The 24,432-nt window shown below is 36.8% G+C and overlaps 1 protein-coding gene across 1 annotated transcript in view; it reads right to left on the bottom strand.

Annotated features, from left to right (window-relative positions):
* LOC127874841 (chromatin-remodeling ATPase INO80-like) overlaps positions 1 to 24,432 on the bottom strand; it is a 136,724-nt gene that overhangs the window by 97,927 nt on the left and 14,365 nt on the right. The window contains exons 7-12 of the mRNA XM_052419482.1: positions 23,734 to 23,895; positions 22,878 to 22,931; positions 16,148 to 16,351; positions 15,194 to 15,383; positions 12,240 to 12,307; positions 11,777 to 11,801 (exon numbers count right to left, since the gene is read on the bottom strand). Coding sequence (XP_052275442.1) covers positions 11,777 to 11,801; positions 12,240 to 12,307; positions 15,194 to 15,383; positions 16,148 to 16,351; positions 22,878 to 22,931; positions 23,734 to 23,895 — 703 coding nt within the window. The remainder of the gene's footprint in view (positions 1 to 11,776; positions 11,802 to 12,239; positions 12,308 to 15,193; positions 15,384 to 16,147; positions 16,352 to 22,877; positions 22,932 to 23,733; positions 23,896 to 24,432) is intronic.

Below are 24,432 nucleotides of genomic sequence, written 5' to 3'. Positions count from 1 at the left end.
CCATTTTTAAACTCATCCAAGATATTATTGAGACCAATCTTCTGACCAAATTTCATGAAGATTGGACAATCAATGTTGCCTCTAGAGTGTTAACAAGGCAAATGTTGACGCCGCACGACGGACAAAAGGCGATCACAAAAGCTCACCATGAGTAGCATGAACCATTGATTTTTTCAAACATTAATAATTGATGTAAAATGCTTGCAGGAATAATATTTAAGTTTTAAGAAGGCATTTTCTTTTTGTTTTAATTGATTTCTTTGAAAATTATATGTTTTATGAATTTTTGGCAACATTAAGGGATTACGCACTTAAAAATAATGTAATTAATTTTCTGACAAAAAACTGGTACCATGAGTAGCATGAAACAATAATTTTCTTAAACATAAGTTATTGATGACAAATGAGTGCAGATATAAAATCTAGGTTCAATTAAAGCATTTTATGTTTGTTTTAATAGGTTACTCTTAAAATTCTATTTTTCATGATATTTTTTTTGGCAACAAGGGGTTATGAACTGTAAGAAATGTTATTGGTTTTTTAGACCAAAACTAATATTATAATAATACTGGATGACATGCACTTCACCAAAACATTTATAATTATATTGTTTATTCTTCAAAATGTATCTCCACTATTCACTAAACATACCACTTTTGATAAGAAAGTTCATATAGAATGATATTTACATTTATTTTCAACAAGCATATAGCCTCTTTTTCTTTGTATTCAGCCACAAGTTCTCTTCAGCCACTTAAGGGTTTCTTTCTTTTACTAAATGAAAAAAAAATCTACACTTTGAGGCATTTCATTAAATATTTCATGTCTTTACAACACCCAAAGGCTAATAAATTTAGATATCAAGTATTTCCATACTAACATGACCATTTTTGGCAGGAATTCTAGGCGCGAAACAAATTGAAAAATTTGGAGAATTCTGTTGTTGTCATTGTATTTTTTGATACTACGAGGATTGCATATCTGGGGTAAAAAATACATTCAAAATGGTATAAGAGCGGATGGTCTAGTGGATAGAGCGGTTGACTTTTGCTCCATGACTGCAGTGGTCAGTGGTTCGAGCCGCGTTGAGGGTTACTTTTTTTTTAAATTCTTTAATTGTATTCTTGTTTTTTACTGTAGATTTTTTGACCCAATGTTAACATTTATCAATATAAAGCATTAAATGACAAACTTCAAAACATGCCAAAATCTGTGAAAAGGCCCCTTTAAATGTATTTCAAACAATAGAGAAATCTATATAAAATTGACGACTTTAATCCAAAACAAGAGCTCTCACCAAAGGATGACTTATGCCCCCTATAAACGCTTGATAGAAGTTATGAGCTTTTTTTGAAACCTAAACGCAGATTTCGAAACCTAAACGCGGACCCTAAGTTCAAGGTCAAGGTCACAGGGGTCAAAATTTGTGTGCGTATGGAAAGGCCTTGTCCATATACACATGCATACCAAATATGAAGGTTATATCTCAAGGGACATAGAAGTTATGAGCATTTTTCGAAACCTAAACGCACATTTCGAAACCTAAACGCAGACCCCAAGTTCAAGGTCAAGGTCACAGGGGTAAAACTTTGTGTGCATATGGAAAAGCCTTGTCCATATACACATGCATACCAAATATGAAGGTTATATCTTAAGGGACATAAAAGTTATGAGCATTTTTCGAAACCTAAACGCAAGTTCTTTGAAAGGGGGCATAAAAACTAACATTTATGTGATAGAAGTTTCAAGATAAAAACAAGACTATTGCCAAGCAATATAATTCCCCTACCGGCTCCGCCATTGTCAGAAATTCCACCATTGTCAGAATGTTTTTTTTTGCCATAGCAACCACAATTTTTGACGTAGGAACAAAATGAAATGACGCACATAATGTCCATATTGCCATCTATCCATGTTGGAAGTTTCATTAAAAAAAAATATGAAGAACTTTTATAGTTATCGCAGGATCCAGAAAACCACCATTTTCAGCAGTATTTCTAATCTATTTGTTGCCATAGCAACCAGAATTTTTGACGGAGGAACAAAATGAAATGACGTGCATAATGTCCTTATTGCCATCTATCCATGTTTCAAGTTTCATGGAAAAATATGAAGAACTTTAAAAGTTATCGCAGGATCCAGAAAAAAACACCATTTTCAGCAGTATTTCTAGTCTATTTGTTGCCATAGCAACCATAATTTTTGACGTAGAAACAAAATGAAATGACGTGCATAATGGCCATATTGCCATCAATCCATGTTTCAAGTTTCATGAAAAAATACAAAGAACTTTAAAAGTTATCGCAGGATCCAGAAAAAAACACCATTTTCAGCAGTATTTCTAGTCTATTTGTTGCCATAGCAACCATAATTTTTGACGTAGGAACTAAATGAAGTGACGTGCATAATGTCCATATTGCTATCTATCCATGTTTCAAGTTTCATGAAAAAATATTAAGAACTTTTAAAGTTATCGCAGGATTCAGAAAAGTGTGACGGACACACAGAGCGAAAAACCATAAATCCCCTCCGGTGAAACCGGTATGGGACTAATAAGTAATACAAGTTTGATCAGATATTGGTAATAATTTCCAATATAATTGAGTGACTCAGAGCTATTGGAATTGATGAAACCATCGGATGGAACAAAAAACTGAAATATGATTAACTTTTCAATATTTTATGCACTCATAAGCATTCATAGACTGTGTTCCTCACCAAAATCAAGGAAATATTACTTGTTATTCATTTGTGTAATGGTATACAATGTACACTAATTTCGTGGTAGAATATTCGAGAGAAACATTAGAAACAAAAACATGTCAGCTTATATTTCCATATGGTTACGGAAATAACCGATCGTCGGAAATATGTCGCGGTCTCTGCAAAATAAGATGGTTACGCCCAAAGATATTACTGACCATTACTGGTTGATAAAATAATGATTTTGATTCTCATTAAAAAAATTGGTGATTTCAAGGCTGATAAACATGAAATATGCAAGCTGTTCTGTTGTTTGGCATATGTCTGTTGATGCATCTGTACAATCGGTAATTTCCATAGCCACTCGTTAAATTTTAGCAGACACAAGTTTAAATCAAAATTCTTATGTTTTACACATAAATTCTACCAATGTCTTGCTAAATTAAATACTAACTCATAAATGATTTAAAAGTAATATTAAATTGTTTTCAGCCAGGAACACTGTCTATGACTGCGAAAAAAACCTAACAAACTTTATGGTCTACATTTTTACTTTCTACATTGCTTGCCTGCGGCATGGCATTGAATGGTCCGCAAGATAAATATCTCGACTTTATTTATTGGATAATTTCGAACTGTTTCATCCAATCAAAAACGAGCATTTAAACGTAATTAAGACCCATGTTAAGCGAGATAATAAAGTACCACTTTTTGTTCACTGCCAATTTGTGACATTACAAGTTGCCTCCCTTGTTGGTTCATGCTACCATGAGCACATTGTGCTCAGGTGAGCTAAAAACAAAATTTATAATATTTAGCGTACATGATCATAGAGTTAAACAAATAAAAACTTCAATATAATAAATAATAAATAAACATTTACAGAACATTGTTGTAACATTGTTTTTGGAGTAATGCTATTTTGACATTATTTTTTTTTTAAATATAAGTTCAAGACAATTACCTGTAAGGGAAGTAGATGTATCCTCATACATCTTGTTCACCAGTGTGCCAGTGAGAGTGTACTTGTACAGAGCAGTGCGGGAGGTTACATACAGGTTTTCCTGGTGATGGGCAACACCTCTACATGTATGTTGTAGCTGTAGCTCCCTGCCCTTCACCAGCTTTCCACTGTTCACAGAGACAAACTGGATACTTCTGTCCAAAATAACTGCTACCTGACAGGGGGTGATCAGACACATGTCATATTGAGACCAAGACATATCACACTCACAGACCACCTTGTGCTGCAGATCCAACAGCTTAAGTCCCTTATTATCTGCAACAAGTATCTGACCATTAAAAAGACTACAAATGCCCCTGATATCACAGTTGGCACCGTCTGGTAATCTCACACTAACTGGAGTAGTCCCTGCAACTGAGATAGCCTTGTCTGAACTTTCCTGCATAGTCAGTTCTTTCTGAACATGTATGGTTTGACCAAGAACTGTAAGGTTGGATAAATACGCTTTAATGTCATTGTAAACTATCAACTTTAAGGAAACTTCTCTTTGTACTGAATTGTTGTTCAGGTATTTGTCCACTTGTTTTAACATCTGTGCACTTTTCTGATAAGCTATGAATGCCAGCTCTGCATTCTTTTTGCCAGTTTCCTGTAATGTTTGATTGAGATGCGTCAGCTTAATACGAAGTCTAGAGCATGCATCAACATCAAACTTGAAGGAGGCATTCCAGCTGGCCTTCACTTCATCCAATTCCTTCAGTGTGGTCTTTTCCAGCTCATCTAAGGTGGCATTTATTCTCTTTCTCATACTTCTCACCTCTTTAAGCCTCTCTTCATATGACACTTGAAGTGACTTCATGTTGCTCTCCCAGTTTGTTTGCAGCTTCATAAGTTGATCCAGAATGGTGTTTATCTTGGCTACCAGATGCTGATGGTCTGTTGCAGACAAAGAGGTGTCAGCAATCAAGGTCATCTTTGAACACTGTCTGAAATGCAGAAAATGATCATTAATCAATAAATTATTGCACTTTGTTCACAGAGCATTTATATAGAAAACATGCACTGTATAATTCTTTCTTTTGTTGGGTCAAATATCAGCTTATAACACAAACATTCTGTCCTTAGTTAGTGATTATGTGTTACTGTATTTCTTTGATAGATTTAATAACAGAAGTAGCTACAAATATAACACTTGATTCAATCAATTTTGTTGATTATACAAAGAATCTCGCTTATATGTCCATGGTTTCAGCACTTGGACTGTACTTGCATTGTAAACAAGAAACCCAGGTTTTATCATAAACTAGAGTGTTAACAAGGATTAACTTTAGCCATATAAGGAAAAATGACCCGCCCCCTGGCAGCCATTTTTTCAACAGACCAGAACCATTCAAACTCATCCAATATATCATTAGAACAAATGTTCTGATCAAGTTTCATGCTGATTGGACTATAAATGTGACTTTAAGAGTGTGAACAAGGTTTAACTACAGCCATATAAGGAAAATGCCCTGCCCCCCCCCCCTCCTCCCCTGGCGGCCATGTTTTTCAACCAACCAAAACCATTTTTGAACACGTCTTAGATATCATTGGGAAAAATCAACTGACCAAGGTACATGATGATTGGACGATAAAAGTGTCCTCTAGAGTGTTAACAAAGATTTACTATACCCATTTAAGAAAAAAAGCCACGCCCTCTGGCAGAAATGTTTTCAACCAACTCGGACCATTTTCCAACTCATCCAAGATATCATTGGGACAAATCTTCTGACCGAGTTTCATGAAAATTGGACAATAAATGTGGCCTCTAGATTGTTCAGAAGACGTATATTGAAGACAGATTGCAGACAAAAGGTGATCACAAAATCTCACCATTAAGCACGTTGTGCTCAGGTGAGCTAAAACTAGCAAATAGAATACAAAATACTACAATGTACATACCGATGACTCACTTGATTGCAAGTACTGCAACACAGTTGGCTGTGGTCCTCACAGAAAAATTTTAGTTTCTTCCCCTTATGGACTTCACAGTTCTCCAGAAACTCCTGTGTAGCCATGGCAACTGGCCACTTCTCCATTTCTTCACGCCCATAAGTGGCGTGGTTTTGAAACAACTGACTGTGTAGATTAACGCACTGGTCACAAAAGCAAGAGTCACACTTTTTACAATAAGCCGTTGCCTCAGTCTTAGTGTTTTTATTCTTACAAGTGGCGCAAAGATATGCCTCTAATGTATCGGAATCTTTAGTCTCCAAAGACACTGATGCGGCTGCCATTACTGATGCTGACATATGTTCTAACTAGATTTATTACCTATTACACAACTTAAACCCTGTACAATAACAGCTTTTGCCTCACAATAACCCCCAGCTTTATTATACAGAGTTAACAAAAGGCTAAGGTACAAGTCCACCACTTCGACCAAAGTCCGTCTTGTCTCTCAAGCAAATCAAATTTGGGCTATCTGAATTGCTGAACACACTGCCCCATTTTTAAATCTTGCCATAAAATCAAACGGATATGCAATCATATTAATTATCAAAAGTTTAAATTTTCTATACATGTAAGTCATGTGAGTGTCATAATTTGCAGGTCCACCAGATAATGCTTTATCTCTGTGCTTAAGTTCAATTGTGAAGGCAAAGAGTGCATGTATCAAGAGCTTGTCACAGTTACAACTGATGAATTAATCTTTATGCATATGTAGCATTATTTAACAGGTTGCTCTTATATTTAATATAAATTTTATGTTCAAAAAGGGAATTAATGTTTAGTCAATTTGTTAAATAATCAATTAAAGTGACTTGTTCACAGACTGTGGAAATGCAGAGATTTTAAAACAAGATGTGCTTGTGAAACACTATGTCCCCCATATATTTGACCTTGACATTTGACCTTGAAGAATTTGAAGTCATTCTTCAACACATGCATGCCAAATATCAAGTTGCTATCTTCAATATTTCAAAATTTGACCATTTACCTTGACCTTGAAGGATGACCTTTCACCACCCAAAATGTGCAACTCCATGCGATACACATGCATGCCAAATATCAAGTTGTATCTTTAATAGTGAAAAAGTTATGGCCAATGTTAAAGTTTGACGCAAACAAACCAACAGACAGGGCAAAAACAATACATTATATCCCCCAGTATAGACTGGATGACATAAAAAATAGAGGAAAGTGTACATCAGGAAGTGAAGTAACACAAGTGACCTAAATCCTTCCGGAAATTAATTTTCATTTTTGAGTAATCATTATTACAAATTTATAACAAAAGCATTACAAACGCAAAAAAGATTGAATAATTTAAAGTGCCCCTTTTGTTTCTGTTATATATTTTAACTAAACCGTCTTGGATGTAACCCACTCGACTATCCACCGAGTTGATTGATTTTTGCGTTAATGGAGTGAATGTTCCAAGCACGATAAGTCAATGATTTATTTATTTCCCAACAAAGCAACATGTGGAAAATAGCTACACATAGGCGCTTACACAACTATATAGGTTTATCTCCCTTGAGCACTTATTGAGTAGACGCTTATACAACTGTATGGGTTAATCTCCCTTGAGCACTCATTTAGTAGATGCTTACAGACACGGCGAAAGCCCTTGGGCCATTGCCGACGAATATTTAATAAGTCCGACGGTGAAATGCAAAATTGTCGGCCTTACTGGCCGGCAATTTTTTGCTTTAAAGGAGTGTAACCCTCTTGCAGTTTTCACAACATTATTTCATGATTACCGACTCATGATATTTCCGGACATAATTCGTTTAATTTCGTATCAAACTGCATTGATAAATTCCGAAAGTGATTCAAAACGTTAACGGAGCATCTCGCCGAATGACATTATACTTAACTATTGGTTCGCGAAAGTAGTCGAACATATACAAGTAGTAGACTCAGTACGTTGGTTGCACACATGTTGTTAACATGATCAAAGATGGCGGACAATAAAAAGAAATAACGATGCTCAGCGAAAAGGACAAGTAACAATCGAATTAACGACGGACGTCATATAATTAGTATGGATTAATGAAAAGCGCTTGTCATTCTAAGATGGAGCATACGATTTAGAAACAATAAAACTTTCTATTTGGAAATGTATGTACTGAATGTCACAGAACAAGTGTTTGAAAATTGGATTGCAGTCTACTCGGGAAGAAAAATACATTTAACAGTTACAGGATTTTAGTTCGAAAATGCAAAAAAAAAAGACAAACATGATTTGATTTATATGTAAGTGGATCTGTGTTTAATCAGATTCACGTGCATATTCTGCTTTATGTTTGCCACTCTATACAGTTTACTGTAATGGCATGTTAATGAAATGGATATTTAAAGGTAAACTTATTTAATATATTAATTACTCTTCACTAAATACATCGACAACACTCAAGTAATGCAGTATATATGTTTAAAGCGTAAATATATCCACAAACTGAAACTAACACGCTTAATTTATTTTCCCAAATCAAGTTTTCATGCTTATGTTTACCCTTTTGTGAATTTACTTTGCCGAGACTAATGGCTCTATGCACTCCCCGGTCAAACACATAAAATTGAGGCCTGCAAAATTTCAACTGGCCTGTTAATTTTTTCTTCTGGTAGGCCAGTCTGGCCTGTTAACTGTGACGGTCTTTTGCCATGTCTGTGCTTATACAACTGTATGGGTTTATCTCCCTTGAGCACTCATTGAGTAGATGACTATCGAACAGTGTTGTAGGTTGATCTCCCTAGATGCTTTAATTTAATATTCTGGAGAACTCGCAGCGCTAAATTTATTTTAACGTCATAACTTTGCCAAAACTCAATGGGCCGGAACGAAACTCACATTTCATCTGTAAGTCAGGTAAGCAGAAATCAGCTGTGTATTTGAAAGCGTTTCTCAAACAACCTCCGGAAAAAACGGTTACTTTAGGAAAATTTATTAGTCCATGGCCCATAACTTCACAAACAAGAAACCGTCGGAGATGGGTGATGGTCCCCAAAGTTTTTTTTTCTCACAATATTGCACTATATATTCAGATAAAAGGAAACGTCTTGAGGGGCATAACTTTGTACAAAATAATACGATGGATGGTTTAGCTACTTTAAAATTTCAAAGGGCCATAACTCTCTAAATAAATCATCTAAGCAGAACCCACAAATAACATGCGCATCTCCTCAAGGTAGTTAAGCTTCCCATAGAGCTTCATTGAATTCCAGTCAGTAGTTGGGGGTACAAGAATTGCACTATATGTACCGTTTAAAGAAAATTTCAAAGAGCCATAACTCTGTGAAAAATCATCCGACCAGAACCCGCTGATAATATGCACATCTCTTGGTAGTGAAGCTTCCCATAAAGTTTAATTGAATTCCGGTCATTAATTCCGGTCATTAATTGCTATGAAATAGCCCGGACAAAAATTGTGCACGGACAGACGGACACACAGACAGACGAAGCAGCGACTATATGCTCCCCCCAAAAATTTTGGGGAAGCATAAAAATCAATGGACCAGAATAAATGTCACACTTCATCAGTAGGTCATGTAGGTAGACTCACATACCAAAAATAAGCTCAATATCTGAAAGTGTTGGGTAAAAAAGGGTCCAAGTCAAAGGCCCAGAACTTTGCCAAAAATCATTGGACCACCACAAATGTCACACTTCATTTAAAGGTCATGCAGATAGACTCACATACCAAATACCAGCTCAATATCTAAAAGGGTTGTGTAAATTAACTTCTGAAAATGGTTATTATAGAGGGAATTTCTATATCTGCTTTTTGTCTCAAATATCCATGCCGTTTAACTTCTTTTAATAAAAGCTCCTCCCTTGGATTATATCCCTTTAAAAAAATATTGCTTTCCTTGTTAAAAATAGACATTGTAACTGCCAAATGAAAATTACAAATTATCTCCCTTAAAAGCTAACTACTTCCCCTGACAAAAATTTAGATTAGTCAAAGAGACGTATCTTCATTACAAAATCAATGGAATGGAAACAATTTCCCACTTCATCTGTAGCTCATGCAGATTCACATACCAAAAATCAGTTCAATATCAGAAAGTGCCAACCTAGATGGGGCATTAAAAGGTGACCTACTTTTTGGATGCACAAGATGAGATTCAAACTCTGCCTTGATATTGTCAAAATTAACCAAGTTTTGTACTGATCGGGTGAAAATGTGGCGTTCAGTGTGATAATGAGCTAAAGTTGATGACACACAAAACATGAAAACATATGACACCAATAGCTCAAAATTAGACTTTGTGCTCTGGTGAGCTAAATACCCACTTATAGCGGGTGGGTACACACAGATTAACCATTGAAAATCCATTTAAATACACACCATATTAACCCTTTCCCACGCAGAGGCAAAGTGAAAATGGCAAACAGCATAAAACCAGAAAAGCCTGCGAGTAACTCGCAGTCTGTACAGGTTTTATGCTGTTTGCTGCTCATCAGTATCTATGGGTTGCAAATGAGGCCTTTAAAACAAATTTTCTAAAATAATAAAATAAATTAAAAACTTGTATCAAAAGTGAAATATTTTAATGTTCTCTGCACCACTAAGTTTATACAGCAATACAATTTTAACACAACCACGCTTTCCAATAAATGACTTGACATTATATGTCTTTGCTTTTTATTTAATATAAAAATATGGACATTAAAATGCCAGTCCAAATACTAGTATATCTCTTCAAATTACATACAAAAAAATATTCTTATAACTTGATTGAATATGTTGGTAGTGTTAATCTTTTTTTTAAGAAAGGGCCCCCAAACAATCCTGAAAACTTCAATGTCATGCTTTCTGCAAAAACACAAATATGTTTTCAATTCAATATAGAAACTTTTTAACACACAGATCATTGAAATGTGCATTTTTGTATACAAGTTTTCATAGCACATAAAGCAAGGCAATTTATGAATGCATCATACATATTACATATTTTATTAACCCTTTCCCCCATAAGAAGGAAAGTGAAAATGGCTTTTGCAACCAGCATAAAACCAGAACAGCCTGCGAGTAACTCGCAGTCTGTTCAGGTTTCATGCTGTTTCATGCTCATCAGTATCTAAGGGTTGGAAATGAAGCCTTTATAACTCGAATTTAGTAAGAAAGGTATTTAATTAAATTTAAATTTCTGAGGGACATCAAATGCGTCCACATACGTATCTAAGTGGTAAAGGGTTAAAACAAAATTGTGCTGATGGAGCATTATTTTAAGACAATATTCGTGAAACAAACAGGTGTCAGCAGGACAGGATGAGATAACAAGTTATCAGAGGTCTATGTGTAACAGTGCAACCCCTTTAATCAAATAGCGCAGACATTGGACCCCTGCCAGTTCAGAGCCTAATCCAGTACTGACTATTGACTGTAATTGTTGTAATAAACAAGCTGTGCAATAAAGTATTCCACTAGCATTCTGCCAGATCAGGTCATACAAAAATAATTGCAAAAATCTTTTGGCAAAACTTTTTTTCAAAACTGACGTCGCGCAAATATGTCCAAACCAAAATTGCGCGAAATGTGTGAAGGTGGTTCAACAAAGTGGCCAAGAAAACTTCAAAACATAAGACAAACTTTCTTACATCTACATTGTATTTGTCCTTGGACAAGTTGACTGAGAAAATCAACTTGCCCCATAGTAAAACAAGCAAATTCTTTGAATTGATATCCCCCGCCAATATGCTTTTGGACACAGAAGTGTTATATTTGACACTCAAAAAAGCATTTTTTTAAGATACAAAGGGCCATAACTCCGTTATTAACAGATGGTGTACAATGCAATTTGGCATGCATCATCCTCTTATCCATATATATACTCATACCAAGTTTCAATGTAATCCACCAATGCACTTCCAAGATATGGCTCCGGACACAAAAGTGCCGGACGGACGGAAAAATGGAAGTACGGAAAGACGGACGGATGGACGGACAACGCCAAAACAATATCCCTCCGTCTAATTACCCACTTCTGACAAGTCAGGCATAGGAATTCTACACCGCTGATTAAGGTATCAAAATCTACTAGACCAACAGCATTTAACTAGAACTAAGAAATTTCTTGTGAAAAATGATATATAAATTATTTTTAATTGTTACTTACTAGTACTTGCGTCAAAATGCTTTGTCTGAAACAAAGATAAAAGTAAAAATAAGCAAATTAAAATTACAACCTTTTTTTAAATTGTTAACTTGTTTATTATACCAGATGATATGAACCAAATCACTTTTGAGTGTAAAGTTAAGGTGTGCAACATTTATGAGGCACAAAGAATCTTTTAAAATAATAATTACAATAATTGCAACTTCATGAAAAAAATGGGTCGAATGCCAAATGCAGACAGAGAGCTCCCGACCAGCCTGCGCGAATTTGGACAGGAACTACCATGTCTGCTATTGAGACCATGATACCTTACGTGACATCAATATGGACAGGGTAGCCCCTCATAAGACTGCGTTGATGAACAGGCATGTATGGAGCTACCCAGGCTGCATATGGCATAAGACCCATTTTAGCGTGATGTTGCTCATATAATTTATTAACTCTACAAAAAGGAAAGCCTTACTTTTGCCCTATGAGCTTCAAATGCTGCGTTAGCGTTCTTTAATGCTCTTTCTTTGGCAGCAATAGAGTCTGAAACATACAGATACTGCATAATAACGAATACCAACTGAAAATTGAAATATTTATCTTTTACTAGGATCATGTTAAATCAAAGTACTGACAGTACTGGTGTGACGATGCTTTTGAAAAGGATGGATATAAAAGCATCAATTTAAGTTTATCTACCTCAACACAATTGTGTATGTGGGTACGAAAATTTTGGGTAAGAAAAAAAATGTGAACGACAATTTTGGGTACAAAAATTATGCCCAAAAAAAGTTGGGTACGAACCAAAATTTGGTTACGAAAAAAAACAAGGGCTGTTTGTAAAACATGCATGCCCCCCATATGGGCTGTCCGTTGTAGTGGCAGCCATTGTGTGAATACGATTTTTGTCACTGTGACCTTGACCTTTGACCTAGTCACCTGAAAATCAATAGGGGTCATCTGCAAGTCACGATCAATGTACCTAAGAAGTGTCATGATCCTAGGCAAAAGCGTTCTTGAGTTATAATCCGAAAATCATTTTACTATTTCGGGTCACCGTGACCTTGACCTTTGACCTAGTGACCTCAAAATCAATAGGGGTCATCTGCAAGTCATGATTAATCTACCTATGAAGTTTCATGATCCTAGGCGTATGCGTTCTTGAGTTATCATCCGAAAACCATTTTACTATTTTGGGTCACCGTGACCTTGACCTTTGACCTAGTGACCTCAAAATCAATAGGGGTCATCTGCGAGTCATGATCAATCTACCAATGAAGTTTCATGATCCTAGGCATATGCGTTCTTGAGTTATCATCCGGAAACCATTTTACTATTTCGGGTCACCGTGACCTTGACCTTTGACCTAGTGACCTCAAAATCAATAGGGGTCATCTGCGAGTCATGATCAATCTACCCATGAAGTTTCATGATCCTAGGCGTATGCTTTCTTGAGTTATCATTCAAAAACCATTTTACTATTTCTGGTCACCGTGACCTTGACCTTTGACCTAGTGACCTCAAAATCAATAGGGGTCATCTGCAAGTCATGATCAATGTACCTATGAAGTTTCATGATCCTAGGCCCAAGCGTTCTTGAGTTATCGTCTGACAACCACCTGGTGGACGGACCGACAGACCGACCGACCGAAAGACCGACATGAGCAAAGCAATATACCCCCTCTTCTTCGAAGGGGGGCATAAAAATTGGTAGGAAAAAAATTGGGTAGGAAAATAAATTTGGGTATGAAAAAACATTTGGGGGAAGTAGTACCCATGGGGAACTTGACCCATTCAGCGAATCTGGGAGGCGAGTTACATTCTTGATCAAATATAACAAGAAATATCTTTAAAAAAATATTTGACGTGTATTTTCTGTACCACTTATCTTAAAAAACGTTCTGCTACAGTAAAACATTTGTGGGTTATAACATTACATTTCAGCAGATATATTCAAAACTTGACATGCTCTTTAATTACACCATGCTCTTTAATTTCACAAGTATATCATACCAAACTTTATATTTTGTTGTTTCCTTTCCTAAGTTAATGATAATTGTGTACGGATGTGATTTTACATGCCCATGTGTATGAACATATAATTTTTTCTCTTTTGATTATTGTTTTTTCTCTTATTCATTAAGCTTATGCATGTTTGTTCGTTAAGTATGATAATCCTTTTATGATGATTCCCGAAAGTAGGTATGAGCACATTGTTGTAAGAGCACTTGAATACGTGAGTTCGCCCATGAACGCATGGTAAGGTTAACTAAATCTCCGCGACATGACCTAATATGTGTTTAAAACAGCAAACAATATCCAACAAACGTATGAATTATCAAACATAGTATGTGCACTGATGTGGCTCTGTAATTTCTGTTTGAAAAGTTTATTGAATATGCAAAATGAGAAAGCACGCATAAAAGCGAGTTTCATAGATATTGTATGCCTATTATGTTGTTAAATACCATATTTGCTATAACGTTTACAAATGGAAGGTTCGAAATAATTTGTTTTCTTTACACTCATGATCGCGTTAAACGTTAATTATACACGTTTTCATTCGCAATTTATATACAAAATCACGACAAATGTCAAATACAATACAGAAAATGCATAGTTGTTTCATTGATCTATAAACATATAATGGATTGAATATAACTGATTTAAAATTAATGTTTTCAAACTATTATTAAATATTTTTCCCAGAATATGCTGTCCTATTTATAGCTGAGCTTCCTTTACCTTTATCAGCTACGTTTGCCGATTAGAAAAATCGAGCTATCTCACACGGACTGTCTCGTTCTTTTACATAGGTCGCCATTGTGAATTTTTTTTTCATGGTATGATAACTTAGACGAGCTGCTTCGCAGCATCGTCAAAAAGGGCAAGAAAGAATAGATTAAAGATAAGTTGATCTATTCCTCTCAGTTTAAAGAAAAATTAAAAATGCTATTTAAAAACATATACATTTTTCAAAAGGATTTTATTATAGCCTTTCGATGTTCACATTTTCTTAGCTACTCTGATCTTGTCCTGCTTGTTCATTTTACCTGAAAGATACAACAATCTTTGATTGTTTTTTTAAAAGTTTTTTCTCTGTGGGCAACGTTTTTTTCAGGCATATCACAGAGATTAGTTAAGCTTATTTCCCTAGTAAGCCGGTACACCAGCACTAAATGCACATACTTATGAAAGTAACCGACAAAAAGTGTTTTATTCCATAAATACTAAGACTAACTGTACCCTAATCATCCACAGACTTTTCACTCAGATACCTGAGCAAAAACAGGGTTTAATGCATGTGCTGAAAATGTCCTCCCAAATTAGCCTGTGAAGACTGCACAGGTAAATTTAGGACAACATTTTACACACAAGCACAAACCCTCGTTTTCTCTGAGCAAGGCTACTTTTTAAGAATAACTATACCATAATCATCGACAGAGGTGTCCACCAGATATCCAGATAGCCTCTGTTTCTCTTCTTTCGGCTCCTCCAACTTCTGCAGAATCCTATCCTTGGCTTTGTCGTCCTCGCCCGTGATCTTACGAGCCATGAAGTGGGCGTACAGCTCTGTCTGTGTGATCAGGAAGTTCAACTTGCGCTGTTGACGCTTTGCCTGAAAGAATAATGCAGATAATCCAATTTATCTATCAACAAACTTTGATTTCTATTCCATAAACAAATAGCCATTCTGAAAGCCTGAACACAAGATTGTTAAAAGGAAATGTCTTGCTTAAAACATCAAAGCTGTTCCTCAAAAATCCTACATAAATAAGGTCAGTTATTACAATGCAATATTCTACCTTTCATGACAAAGCTTTGTGTGATACATGCCGACATATTGTTGCAATAACAACATAAAGAAAGATTAATTAAAATCAAATATATAAAATTTTCTCAGAAATCATATACAAGAATAACAAGAGGTGTGTTTGTCATAAACACAATGCCCCCTACGTCGCTGCTTTGAAGCCATATATTTGACCTTTGTCCTTGAAGGATGACCTTGACCTTTCATCACTCAAAATGTGCAGCTCCAGGAGATACACATGCATGCCAAATATCAAGTTGCTATCCTCAATGTTGCAAAAGTTTAAGCAAGGTTTAAGTTTGTGACTGCCACATACAATGACAGACAGACACATACAATGACAGACAGACAGGCCAAAAACAATATACCGCTGATCATTCGATCCGGGGCATAAAAACATATACGTTAAACAAATGTTTGGTCAACAAAAGGTTCAGAAACTATTTTATAAGTGAGCGCTCATATGTATGTAATCAATTATTTTCACAAATTGAAAAGCAATTTGTCATCAGTTAAGCTCAAGTTAAGAATTACAATTGAATCTTATCAAACAAGGAAAAGGTCACCACCTCTGTCATTTCAAGGTCCATCTTCCGTTTTTCTAGTGCCTCTTTTTCCACGCGTTTCCTGTGGTCTTTCTCGACCTTCTCAAAGCGTTTCCAGTAGACCATCATCTCTCGCGTGAGGCGACGGGCCTTAGAAGGCGTGTCCTTCATCTGCTTCTGAGACTGGATTGCAGCTCTGCGCACTTCTCGCATCGCACCCATGGAAATCTTAAATGTTTCGAAAAAATCCATAAAACATGAAACTTTACCCACATGCATTAAATAATCCCAGTTTTCACCAAAATCCAGTCTAGACAGAAAGTATCCTCCCTGATTAGCCTTTGCAGACTGCATAGACTTATCTGGGACGATACTTTAAGCGCATGCATTAGTTAAGCCCAGTTTTCCCAAAAATCCAGTCAAGGTGGAAAGTGTTGTCCTTGATAAGCCTGTGAGGACTGCACAGGCAAATCTGGGACGACACTTTACACAAATGCATTAAGCCCAGTTTTTCCAAATTTTGAGAAAAACAAAACAAACAAGAGCACCGCCTTGCGGGTGCAGACCCCTCATCTATTTTTCTTTTTAAAGGTGAAGGGAACTATCTCAATACTTCAATCAAAAAAGATGGATGGTGGGTTGAAGAGGGGTGTATAGTGTGGGGGTGTGGTCATTTATTACATTATCTTCCAAAAAAAATTAAAAAAAATGCAAAAACAAAATAAAAATAACAATTTTTTTTTGGGGGGGGGGGGGGATTCTTAGGTGGGATAGTTGAACGGACTTTCAAAAATAAAATAATGAAAATAAATATTTTTGTTTTTTAATCATGTTTCCAAAAAAATTAATTGGGGGGGGGGGGGGTATAGTGTGAGGGTGTGGTCATTTATAAGATGATCTTTAAAAAAAAAATGAAAATAAATTATTTATTTTTTTGGGAGAGGGGGGATTCAGGGGGGGGGGGGGGGGGGGCAGAGGGCAACGGGGATGGTTTGGGTGGAGTCTATTGTAGTATGTCATGTAAGAGTTGTTTTGTCAAAGTATCAATCAAATCTGATCATAAATAAAGAAGTCATGGCAATTTTTGCAAAATTTAATTATTTGACCTTGAGTCAAGGTCAATCAAAGGTCAAGGTAAAATTAAACTTGCCAGGTACAGTACCCTCATGATAGTATGAAAGTATTTGAAGTTTGAAAGCAATTGCCTTGTTACTTTAGAAGTAAAGTGGATGTAAACACAAAATGTAACCATATATTCAAAGTTACTAAGTAAAACAAGGGCTGTTTGTAAAACATGCATGCCCCCCATATGGGCTGTCCGTTGTAGTGGCAGCCATTGTGTGAATACGATTTTTGTCACTGTGACCTTGACCTTTGACCTAGTGACCTGAAAATCAATAGGGGTCATCTGCGGGTCACGATCAATCTACCTATGAAGTTTCATGATCCTAGGCGTATGCGTTCTTGAGTTATCATCCGAAAACCATTTTACTATTTCGGGTCACCGTGACCTTGACCTTTGACCTAGTGACCTCAAAATCAAAAGGGGTCATCTGCGAGTCATGATCAATCTACCCATGAAGTTTCATGATCCTAGGCGTATGCATTCTTGAGTTATCATCCAGAAACCATTTTACTATTTCCGGTCACCGTGACCTTTGACCTAGTGACCTCAAAATCAATAGGGGTCATCTGCAAGTCATGATCAATCTACCCATGAAGTTTTATGATCCTAGGCGTATGCGTTCTTGAGTTATCATTCAAAAACCATTCTACTATTTCTGGTCACCGTGACCTTGACCTTTGACCTAGTGACCTCAAAATCAATAGGGGTCATCTGCGAGTCATGATCAATGTACCTATGAAGTTTCATGATCATAGGCCCAAGCGTTCTTGAGTTATCGTCTGACAACCACCTGGTGGATGGACCGACCGACAGACCGACCGACAGACGGACATGAGCAAAGCAATATACCCCCTCTTCTTCGAAGGGGGGCATAAAAAGGGCCATAATTCCCTCAAAATGACAACCAGATTTATGCAAATTGTTCCGTACAGTCCCCTTATTATCCCCACGCTTTTTGAAAAAAAGGTGGGGATATTGTGGTTATCTCCGCCGTCCGTCCGTCCGTCTGTCTGTCTGTCCGTCCGTCCTGGCCACTATCTCCTCCTACACTAAAAGCACTAGAACCTTGAAACTTACACACATGGTAGCTATGAGCATATGTGCGACCCTGCACTATTTGGAATTTTGATCTGACCCCTGGGTCAAAAGTTATAGCGGTTGGGGTGGGGCCGCGTCAGAAATTATCACTCATTTTTTTAGGTTATTTTACATTTACTTCTTTATTTCTACACCGATTCACTTCAAATTGATACTGGACCTCTCTTATGACAATACGGTCAATCTCAACCATGCATGGCCCCATTCCCAACCCTGGGGCGCCCCGCCCACATAGGCCACACCCACCAAAAATTTCCATTTACTATAATTTTTTCATTTCTACACGGATTCACTTCAAATTGATACTGAACTTTTGTTATGACATTAGGGTCAATCTCAACTATGCATGGCCCCAATCCCAACCCTGGGGCGCCCGCCCACATAGGCCACACCCACCAAAAAATTCCATTTACTATAATTTTTTCATTTCTACACGGATTCACTTCAAATTGATACTGAACTTCTCTTATGACAATACGGTCAATCTCAACTATGCATGGCCCCATTACCAACCCTGGGGCCCCGCCCACATAGACCACACCCGCCCAAAATTGCCTTTTACTATAATTTCTTCATTTCTACACCGATTCACTTCAAATTGATACTGAACTTCTCTTATGACAATACGGTCAATCTCAACTATGCATGGCCCCATTACCAACCCTGGGACGCCCTGCCCACATATATCACACCCACCCAAAATTGCCTTTTACTATAACTTCTTCATTTCTACACCAATTCACTTCTAATTGATGATGAACTTCTCTTATGACAATACGGTCAATCTCAGCTATGCATGGCCCCATTACCAACCCTGGGGCACACCTAGGTCAAACATTCGGCGTGGGGATACGCGTCGGCCTCTGCCGCGCCATTTCTAGTGATAGTTTGTGAGTGTTCCAAGTCTGAAAGCAATAGCTATGATACTTTAGGAGTAAAGCGGCCCAAAACACAAAACTTAACAAAATTTTCAATTTTCTAAGTATAAAAAGGACCATAATTCTGTCAAAATGCCAGTCAGAGTTACATAACTTTGCCTGCACAGTCCCCTTATGATAGTAAGTGTCGCAAGTATGAAAGCAATAGCTTTGATACTTTAGGAATAAAGTGGACCTAAACACAAAACTTAACCAAATTTTCAATTTTCTAAGTATAAAAAGGGCACATAATCCTGTCAAAATGCACGCCAGAGTTATCAAACTTTGCCTGCCCAGTCCCCTCATGATAGTAAGTAAGTGTACCAAGTTTGAATGCAATAGCTTTGATGCTTTATGACAAAAGTGGACCTAAACACAAAACTTAACCATATTTTCTAAGTATAAAAAGGGAACATTATTCTGTCAAAATGCACGCCAGAGTTATCTAACTTTGCCTGCCCAGTCCCCTAATGATGGTAAGCAAGTGTACCAAGTTTGAATGCAATAGCTTTGATACTTAATGAGAAAAGTGGACCTAAACACAAAACTTAACCGGAAGCCGACGGCGACGACAACGCCAAGGTGATGACAATAGCTCATTTTTTTCAAAAAATAGATGAGGTAAAAACGTTTAGCTCGATAACATTACCCCAATATTTGTGAACGCCTCAGAATAAAGATAAATTACATGCTTGTATTTTGCTATAAAGCTATACACATTTTTTGTGTGAATATGTTTCAAAAGATAATTGACAACATAAGTGTAAGTTAGCCAGGAATTTCCGTATCTATTTAACCCAATATACAAATATGCAGAAAGTGAAACCTTAGTATGTACTGCGGTCCTTTATTGAAGGCAAAGAACCATTTGCAAAACACTGAGACACAAAACAATTGTCCCAGTAAATGACAAAAACTGTGTTCAGCCTGAGGGTACTTTAAGAGATAAAGGTCAATATCATGTTACTGTCGGTGTGCTATAACTCAGTTAAATTAAGGTTTCAAAAGTGCTGGTGGATACTCAAATTGCTTATTTTTCTATTTCTAAGGCAATCACAATTCTGCAAAACATGTAATAAGTTCCTCACAAGTATGATTTAACCATAACAAGTCCAGGAAAAGTAAACAACATGTGACAGTTTTCTCAGGGACTTTTTTTACTAAAGTTAAAAGCAAAATTATATTGGTTACACTGCAACTCCGTTATATTGCAGTGCACAGGATCCGCAGATGGTCAACCTGATATATCCGGATTGTTATATTACTTGTTCATTCATACAAACAAATGTATGCATTAACATAGTTTGGCATAGTTTGGCAATCTCAAAACACATTAATTACCTACCTTATTGCACAATGTGTTATATCCATGTTAGACATTTGTATAACAAGGGACAAAATTGTCACAAAACCAGGTTTTCGTTGTGAAAAAAAATCTGATAAAGGGAGAAAACTGAAACTGAACTTTTGAAATGAACAAACAAAATTAACCCCCTTTGTAAGTTTGTTTTTAAAAAAAATATATTTTTAGTCGTGGTGACCTTGACATTGGAGATATTGACGTGATTCTTTCGTGCGACACACCGTCCCATGATGGTGAACAAATGATTTTAAAATCTCACAATGAATGACATTGTTATGGCCAGGACAAGCTCATTTATGGCCATTTTTGACCTTTGAACTCAAAGTGTGACCTTGACCTTGAAGATATCGACGTAATTATTTCGCGCGACACACCGTCCAATGATGGTGAACAAATGTGCCAAATGATTTTAAAATCTGACAATGAACGACATAGTTATGGCCCGGACAAGCTTGTTCCGCCCGCCCGCCAGCCCGCCCGCATTCGTCAATCTAATAACCAGTATTTTCCTTCGGAAAACCTGGTTAACAAAAGGTATTATTCAATGTAAGTATTTTCAAATGCGTATTATTAAACTTGTAATATGAAAAAGAATTGCCAGGTTTTATTGTCCACTATTGTTACTAAACTCTAGCCACAAATAAACCTTTGTCATGCATTTGGTGTACATCCCTTGTACTGATTAACCCTTTACCACTTAGATACGTATTTGTACGCATTCTTAGTCCCTTAGAAAGTTAATTTTAATTTAAGACCTTTCTTACTAGATTCAATTTTTAAAGGCTTCATTTCCAACCCTTAGTTACTTATGAGCAGCAAACGGCATGAAACCTGAACAGACTGCGAGTTACTCGCAGACTGTTCTGGTTGTATGCTGGTTGCAAAAGCCATTTTCACTTTGCTTCTTATGGGGGAAAGGGTTATAGCATGTGGAACAAGAGCACCGCATAACGGGTGCCACGCTCGGATGCGGGTGCAGTTTTTAATAAACGAAAGGTTGTCAGAAAGTTTAGATCTTTTTTTTTCACTTTTTTTTTTAGAGATCACCGTCACAGTGACCTTGACCTTTGACCTAGTGATCCAAAAATGGGTGTGGCATGTAGAACTCATCAAGGTGGAGCAACATATGAAGTTTCAAAGTTGTAGATTGAAGCACTTTGATTTTAGAGCAAATGTTCAAAACCTTGACAAAATGTCAAGGTTTTAGCGGACGTCAGACACGACATGATGAGCTGGCTATGACAATAACTCGGTTTTTCTCCAAAAACAGCCGAGCTAAAAAATACACTTCATGTACAACATCATGTCATTCTTCCTTTGGGAAAGCATGGGCTGCTAAATAAAAACTTTAAAGCTCAAGGGAAACAACTGTTTATCTTTATTTTTGGTTAAAAAAATTGTAGTGCTTTTTTTTATGCAGACACGTTTTCTCTTAATTAAAAACAAGTCCTTTACACTGTATCTACAGAGCTACATTACTCTTGCAGTTATTGTTTACACCTTCACATGGGGACGGCGTGTATACAGCTGCCTGAGTGCTGATTGGCTGATATCATTACCAACAATCGTGTCAGTTAAAAGCAAATTCAGTACAAAACAGGGCAAGTGGATTATTGTTTGTCGCACTACTGAAATTATACTGAAAAAAACAACAGATTATACAGAAAATTGGAGTGCCAGAAAAAAAGGGCTCCACAGCCAACTCGCTATATATTGGACATTGCCATATAACCAACCACGATATAACTGGGCTGCAGTGTATTACACTCCAAACAATGCATCAATTAACAGGTTGGCTAACATAGTTAGTTGAGCTGCTGGACTACAAATCTAAAAATAGCCTGCTTGAGTCAAGGCTTAGCTACATGGCTAGTGAATCCGTTTTTTTTTTATTCTACAGCTTTCTCCCCCTACCTCTGATTTAAATAGGACAGTTTGTATAATAAGTTTGTTATACACTGAGTACTGTTTACCATTTAACCCTGGAGACGTGTGAGCAGGTTAAATGACCGCTAAGATATCACTAATGGTACAGAGTGTTGTTTTTTGTTCTTATTCAAACCTATTTATTAAGCTTGATTGCATTGCAAGCCTAAAGCTTATTGAGATGCTCTGTAGTCCTTTTCCTGGGTATAACCAGTACTTGCTGTCTTTGGGAGGGGGGGGGAGGGGAGGGGGTCATAGAGCAAAAGACTGTGGAAAACGCCTAAATATCCAGACAAACAAAACAAGTAAAAAAAGTAACTGAACCTTCTTCAGCTGTTGTAACATCTCTTTCCGCGCTGCATTCTTCTGTTTCTGAGCCTGTATAAATAAATTGACACTCTAATATAACAATCTTAAACGTCAGTTATTAAATGATACCAATTATTAATATTTGTGGTGAAAGTTACACATTAATTCATTATTCTCGTTTCAGTAATCCCTGTTTCAATGAACATAAACTGTTTAGACACCTGGCATCTTTGTAGTGCATATCAATTTTCACATAAAATAAACGAGAACTTTTCCCAGCCCACTCTGTTCAAGTGAAAATAACTAAGAAATGTTTGGATCAATAAAAATAAAAAGTGTCTAGCACATCTTCACTTCAAGGTGCTGACATATTTGAAATTTGAATTAATGTGCAAGTAGCTTGCTCAACGAACTATATCAGTTTATGCTACTGCCATGCCAATGGCTAATTTCAAGGGCACAATACCGAGGACTAATGTGGATCATTGGACATGTCTTGAAGATATTCACTTGAAGGTGATATCTGTTTCAATTTAATCTCTTGAGAAATGTGGATGTAGTTGGCTCAACAAACATGTCATGCAGTGGCAAGTACCAACAATCAATAATCAAATATACCTACTCCTGGCAGGGCTTTAATAAATGTGTGTCTCACTTTTGGAAAATGGGGCTTAATGCTTGTGTGTTAAGTGCCATCCCAGATTATCATGTGCAGTCTGGGACAACACTTTCTGCTTCTTAGCCAAAAACCCAGTTGAAGTGAAAATTTTGTCCATGATACGCAAAGGCTAGCCTGGGATGACTATTTAAGCCCATGCATTAAGCCCCATTTTCTCATAACGAGGCTCAGTTCTAAGAGATAACTCCCTACCTTGGGTATTTCTTTCTTTGCGATGGAGACCCAGAGTCGTCTGCGTCTGGCCTCCGCCTGCTCTGGCGTGAGTTTCTTCCCCTTACCAGCCCCAGACTCGCGCTGGTGTTCCTTTTGCGACAGAATGGCCTGCAGTAAGACCGGGTCCAAGTCGTCTGACATCTGGAATAACATCACACATGCATTTAGTTTGTTGTTGTTTATGAGGATGTATTTGTAGACCCATTTCATGTTTGTATGGAGTAGTTGTAGTTGCCGCATATTTAAATATTTAAAGAAATTGATTTTACATTTTAAGCAAAAACACTGCTCTTTTCCTAATGATAACAATTGTGATGGAAAACGTACAAATAGACTCCTGTGAGCACAATAACAGGTAAATCAACTTTTTCACAAATTACTGAATAAAAGGCATAATACATTTTTTAATCAAATAACATAACACACAACAAAAAATATTGCTAAATTAAACAAGAGGGCCAAGATGGCCCTAGTTCGCTCACCTGAGAGGAGTCGGTTTATTCAATCTTTACCAAATGTCAAACTTTACCTAGATATTGTCCAGACAAACATCCTGGTCAAGTTTCATCATTATTGAACCAAAACACTGGCATATGGAGTGTTTTTGTTTTTGTAAGATTTGACCTGGTTTCCTATATTTTGAGTTGACCCCCCCTTACCAAACATAAAAATTTGCTT

Source organism: Dreissena polymorpha, chromosome 3 (genome assembly GCF_020536995.1).
Source record: "Dreissena polymorpha isolate Duluth1 chromosome 3, UMN_Dpol_1.0, whole genome shotgun sequence".
NCBI lineage: Eukaryota > Metazoa > Mollusca > Bivalvia > Myida > Dreissenidae > Dreissena > Dreissena polymorpha.
This window is presented reverse-complemented; position numbering and strand designations above follow the sequence as displayed.